We start from the raw sequence: 6,346 nt of genomic DNA on the forward strand, positions 1-6,346 counted from the left end.
ACTCACCACCAAACGAAATATAACTGTGCCCACCCACACCCGACACCGGTGCGGCACAAAAATTGAAAAGTTTGAATTTGTGTCTGCACCAAGTCTTTCAATTTCAAATGATTTCGTTATTCCTAGCCCTCACTAGCTAACATAGCAAGAGATTCTAGACATTGTTTAATAGAAATTCATTTTTAATTTGTTGTGAGCTTAGCTCATAGAAAGGTTTTAGTTACTTATTATTTAGCTTTGTTGGAAAAATGGTGAATCTATAAGAAATTTACAGCAAGCTTCCTTAACTGTATATTAACTTAACGACATAAAGAATTATCTCAAATCTGGATTATTGTCATATGTTTATGTTAATTACTTCATACGCCAGCCATCTTCTCTTAATTATTAAATGATAGGTAATTTGTCTGTTTCTATTCTATTGTTTGAGTTGCTTACTGCAACATTAGTAAAATAATATGTTGAACAAAAACATCTGTGACGTCCAATGCTTTAACAAGGTATGTCCCAATCAACCATATGTGCACGACATTACTATTCGTGGCTTATATCAATGAGAGTATATATTTTTGTCGTCAAATTCCTCTGTGATCATCAACTCTCTTAGTCGGTGAGTGTGGCTTTTTTGTCCATCTTTGTGAAATTGCTAATTGTGATATGCATATAATGAAATAACCACAAGTATTAAAATATATAACATTCTTGATCCTTCTGATTTTTATGTCCATTTGCGACTCTTACTCATTTTTATCCAAGTTCATTTCCAAAAAGGACTGATTCAACAGTAAAGAGCACAAAATTATAACCCACAAAATAAAAAACACAAACCAAATCAAATTTATGTGTAACATTCCCAGAATAATGTGTCCTCCAACTTCTCTATAGCTTCTCTAATCTTACTTTCAGTTCTCAAACTTGACTTTGAACAACTCCACACAAGAGACGTTGGTTCAATAATATAACAATTGTGCTTGATCAAATATTTCTTTGAAATGCTCTCTTTCAGGTTCATTCTGTGTTATTGTGATTATTATTCTTCAGTGTGTTCAACCTCCTTGACTTTGGTAAGTGTTTCTCTTCTGCTTGCTTTGATTATTATCGCTTAGCTTCTTGAATTTGCATGTCTCTTAATTGGTTTTTTTTTTGTGTAAAAATAATTCACAGCTCTTCAGCTTGCTTTGGTTGTGTTGCTTATAAGTTTCTTGTGTTTGTTCGGGTGTATCATTTGGGTAGAGTTGGTAGCCTTTAGTGTGGTGCCCTATAATTCAATTAGTCATGGAACTAGGTTCTCCTTTGAAACAAAACTCACCTCCCATGTACTAAATATGCAAGAAAAATATACCCCATAAAATTTGATCATAATTTGTTGACTAGCAGCACATTTTCCCAAAACACAAAAATCAAAAATCATTTAGTGGCATATGCAGCTACTAGCATGAACATATACAAAAGTTAGAGTTATACTTGATAGCATAGACTATAACTATACTGCCTATGAACATCTAAAGATGCTCATTAAGAAAGAAAATCATGACATTAAAGTTTCTAGTACCCATCATATTGGTTGTATGAATTTGATGAACTTATAATAAGCATTTTTCATCAATTTATATGTATATGTTATGTTTATCATTTTATTGCAGTTCATGTTTATTAAGTACACAATAAAGCATTGATACTTCCTTTACTTATAGATTTCTTGTTACCTATTTATTACCTTGCATCTATCATATATAATCTTATCCTCTCATTTGTTTTTCGCAGAAAGGTTTTGAAGATATAAGCAAGTCCATTCTTTATAACCTCTTCATGTGTTTTGTCAATCAGAACTGCCAATGGCATAGCAGTTGCGTTACTATTTTACCTTTCTCATTTTGATACTAACTTCACTGCGAACGTATATTTACATACCAACAATTCAAACAATATGCTTACCTAGGCAATATTTATGTAAATAATGTGTGTAAACTGCTCAAAGAGATGTCATCCTATCTATTAAATAAGTCTCCATCACTTCTAAAATTGCACGCATGAAAATATTGGGCACCATCTAGTATTTATAATAAGCATGGTAATTAAAATGAACCGTATGAAGTAAAACGTACCTCCTAATTCATTGCACTCAACCTTCTGTTAGCTTAATGAACTTGAGTATTTATCTCTTCTTTTTTTAACTTCTTCATGTAATTAATTATAAGTCCCTTTGCTTTTATATGTAACAACTTACTTGAGATTATAAAGCGGAATCTCGTATAAAAAATAAAATAAAATATATATGTATGATAATATTATAGTCATTAAATTTACGAACTCTGAATTCATAATTTGGAGAAGAAGCTTTATACCATAACCTTAGAGAATGAATGTAATCTTCCTGCTCTAAATTAAACATTCAATGAATGGTCCATATTGTTGCATTTGACCAATGAATTTGTTTCTTCATTCCAAAGGAACAGCATTTATTAGACAAACAAGTTGCATATGCTAAGTTCATATTATTGACTTCAAAGTTGTAAATTGATTACTTATTACTTTAATTCTACCCAACCTAAGCATCTAAAAAAATCTAGTGAAGATTTTTAAGAACCTCTTTCCTTTCATAATCACATGCATGCTGAATAATTTTGTATCTAAAGTTTCTTTTTGTGTTTTAGATAGATGCACAAGACTGTTTGGGGACTGGCTAAATTGTAAGTATTATTATTAATATTGGAGTATTTAATTTAGAAATATATATTCAGAATTGGGTCCTTAATAACATGAGACACATGATAAAAGATTCCCTTAGGAGGGTTACTTTTTTTATTTTTTGGTTCATAGACGAGCAAGTGCCTACAGAAGAATTTTCAACAAACCTTTTCTCAATTCAGAAAAATATGCAAGGACAACATTGTGGAAAAAATTACAACTTCCTCTCGTGAATTTTTTTTTAATTAAATTATTCAAATTCAAATTTAATAAAATTATTGAAATTTATTTTTATATTCATCCTTTTTTAAGAAGTGTGCTACATTCCAACAATTCATTTAGACATGGGCTAGAAAAAGTAATCTACAACTTTTGTTTCAATAAAACATTTTCGCATTTGGCCAGCAAAATATACTGAAAAATCACATAAACAGGAAAAAAATTGTATAGCTAAAACTTTGAGAGGAAGTTTAATATAATATTAAGCACAAAGTTAGAGAAGAAAATAATTATTTATCCCACCGTAATTTGTCTGTATCTATCTCGATTAACAACCTTATTAACTTATTTAAACACATAAAACACGTGTCTCCCTAATCAAACTAAGATACAACTAGCCTTAAAGCAAAAAGGGTTAAACCAACTTTGGAATCGGAGTTGCACACATATAAGGTGTGTTCGGTATAAAACAAAATGCTTCTCCCAAATATTATTTAAAAAAAATCAAAACATATTTCCCTCCCTACCAAACATACCCCTAGAAATTGATTAATTAAATGAAAAAAAAAGGTAAACCAATAATTAAAGTGAAAACCAAAAACAAACAAAATGATGTGTATTTAGAAGGCAAAAGTACAAATTCCAAATCCATATACGCCGGCATAAGCAACGGCAGTATTTATTAGTTAATCACCAAATAATTGCAGTACAAAGACAAATCCAAAAATTAGTCAATTCTATACCCATTTTGCTTTTTTTGTATTTTATTATTATTACCTCATCACCATATAAAATAGCATTATCGTATCACCTAAAATCCTTCACATATATATAAGAAAAATGCATGAACAAATAATGTTAGTTTTATATTTATATAGTGCTTCTTGTTTTGTTAATTTTCTAATTGTCAGTAGTATTGATCAAAATTAGTAAATTATAAGTAGGGGAAAGTTGAACTGAAATGATAGTTAATGAAAGGAAGAGATGAATTTTTATTAAACAAGGACAGCTTAAGCTTAGTCATCTATCTACATGGATTCAACCAACAATTTCCCTCAACATTAAGAGAATAATATCAAGTAATTTTGTTTTAATTTCTTCTTAATCATCTTTGTTTTCAACGTTCTCCTCAGCTTGGACTCTGCTACTATTGCTAGGATTATGTAAATTAGCAGTGGGTAATACCTTCCTTGACGACGTCGTATCAATAAACGTAGCTGAGCTCATCTCCATTTGACAAATCCTAACTGCCCCAAATAGCTTTTCCGGCAACTCTTCCTCCGTCTGTGACTCCACCAGAAAACCCATATCGATCGTCACCGACGTTACCGACCCTAACGCCAAGTGCAAAATAGCGCTAGCAATCGCTGAGCTACCGATATCCACGTCGATTTCTAAGTAATTAGGGCCTCTATGATAGTAGCAATTCAAAGCTTTACCGAGTATACAAGCTGAGTAATTCCCAACTGCGGCTTTCACGATCCACGGTCCTTTCACGATCCGGTTCACGATCTTAAATCTGCTGTTACGATACGCATCATCGCCGTTGACGAACCGATAGAGGAGAGAACCCGGTTCGAGCGGCTCATCGTCGTTTGTAGCGAAGTAGAAAACCGCGCTGTGTTGGTCACGCCCAGGGACTTGGAGATTCACGGCGACTATGAAGGTTTTCAGAGACTTGCCTTCAGAGTGAGATTTCTTCAGCGCGTTCATCACACGGTTGTCGTGTCGAGCCAGGACGTTGTCGAGCTTGGAGTTAGATCGGAGCCAATCGACTCCGGCAGGCTGTAGAAGCCACGCGCCAGAAGGTACTTTCACCTTTTTCGTTAAGTAGTTTGGCCCTCGCAGATTGAATAGGTCTCCCGGCGGTGATGCCCAACCGTTTTTTCCCTTGTCCAAATCCACATGCTTAAGTGATCCGCCGGTTATGGATTCTTCCCTCCAGTCCCCACCACCGCCCCCTTCACCGCCTGAGGCGGAAGTAGAGGTAGGCACGACGGAGCGCTTATGGTGGAGGTTCTGCTTCGGTTTTTGTTTAGTGGAGCACATTTTCCGGTACCGCTACTTTTCCGTATTGCGATTGGAGTGTAATATAGTAGCAGTAATGGTAAAACTCCGATGAAAAAGGCAATTGAGTACCACTTTTGGGTTTTTTTTGTGTATATCATTGAGAGTAGCAGAACACAAACGCCCTTGAGTTTCGTAGAAACTACGATAATACCCCCTTTTCAATGCCACTGACAAAAGACAGCTAATATTGTCAAAATAAATAATGACAGACAAGCACTCTCTCGTTCATTTTTATTTATTCGCAATAAACGTTTGCATCTCTTTCGAAAAATAATATAAATAAAAAATTAATACTAACAACAAAATAAAAAATAAGTTTATTTTTTAAATATATTAAAATAAATAAATAAAATTAAAAATATATATCAAATAAAATAACAAATAAAAGTGAATGAATTAAAATAATTGCTCAATTAGAGCCAAACTTTTTCCTTTTTTTGGAATATTAGTTAGAGGTCCATATTCTTTATGGTAGTCTGACCATAGGAAATTAGAAACAAACTATACAATCAAGTGGACGACCGACCAAGAGATGGGACCATGAGCCACCGGTACGGGTTGATGCTTCATGATGTGGTCAAGGTATGTAGGGTGGATAGGCTTAAAAAGGATGTTATTCGACGCGATTAGATATTGAAATCTTAAAAGTAAATGTCAAATGCTATTTTTTGTTAGGAAGTATCTTATTTCATAAAATTGAAATAAAACTCTCCATGCTTAAGATGTGAAAATTGGAAGGCATATGTCTGGTGTGTACTTTTTCATAATTCGCGTGTTGATGATTCATTAGTTTAGGAAAAAAAAAAATTGAAATATATTTAAACTTTGATTGAAATTGTTGTAACAATCTCAAACTTTGGGTATGATCTTTTACCCTCCACTATTTAATAGTGTATTTTAAAGGTATATATGTGCCCACATAGACATCATAAATATTGCATTATTATAAATAGTAACTTGTCCACGTGGGCACATATAAAACTTTAAAATACACTATTAAATAGTGCATGGGTAAATGGTAATAGATCCTCCCCAAAATTTGGGATTCTTACAGTAATTTCGATCAAAGTTCGAATATATTTCGAACCATTTTCCCTTAGTTTTATTAACTTTTTTTTTTTTTTAAGTTGTCCACAATCGTGTTTTCTTTTTATTCCTTTATTGTTCATACTATAGAAAATTTTGCCAAATGTGCATACTCAATTAATATTTAAAAAATAAAGTAACGTTCAAACAAAATAAACTGACAATACTTAACACAAAGATGTTCCAACTCGCTAGGTCGATCCAGAGCTTTAAGCAAGTAAAGCATGGTTAAGTGTTTGAATTTGGAAGATTGTATGTTCTTTTTTTATTTAAATATTTACAG

At 32.8% G+C, this 6,346-nt stretch overlaps 1 protein-coding gene across 1 annotated transcript; it reads right to left on the reverse strand.

Annotated features, from left to right (window-relative positions):
* Positions 1-3,973: 3,973 nt before the first annotated feature.
* On the reverse strand, positions 3,974-5,037 carry LOC125826117 (protein ENHANCED DISEASE RESISTANCE 2-like). The gene has a single exon (XM_049505420.1). The coding sequence runs from the start codon at positions 4,954-4,956 to the stop codon at positions 4,009-4,011; it is 948 nt and encodes a 315-aa protein (XP_049361377.1). The 5' UTR covers positions 4,957-5,037; the 3' UTR covers positions 3,974-4,008.
* Between the last annotated feature and the right edge of the window lie 1,309 nt (positions 5,038-6,346).

The sequence above is a fragment of the Solanum verrucosum genome, unplaced genomic scaffold (genome assembly GCF_900185275.1).
Source record: "Solanum verrucosum unplaced genomic scaffold, falcon-dt-bn FXZP01000060.1, whole genome shotgun sequence".
In the NCBI taxonomy this organism is placed as follows: Eukaryota; Viridiplantae; Streptophyta; class Magnoliopsida; order Solanales; family Solanaceae; genus Solanum; species Solanum verrucosum.

Excerpts from the sequence above, each read along its gene's own strand:
- LOC125826117 (XM_049505420.1), bottom strand. The coding sequence starts at position 4,956 with ATGTGCTCCACTAAACAAAAACCGAAGCAGAACCTCCACCATAAGCGC.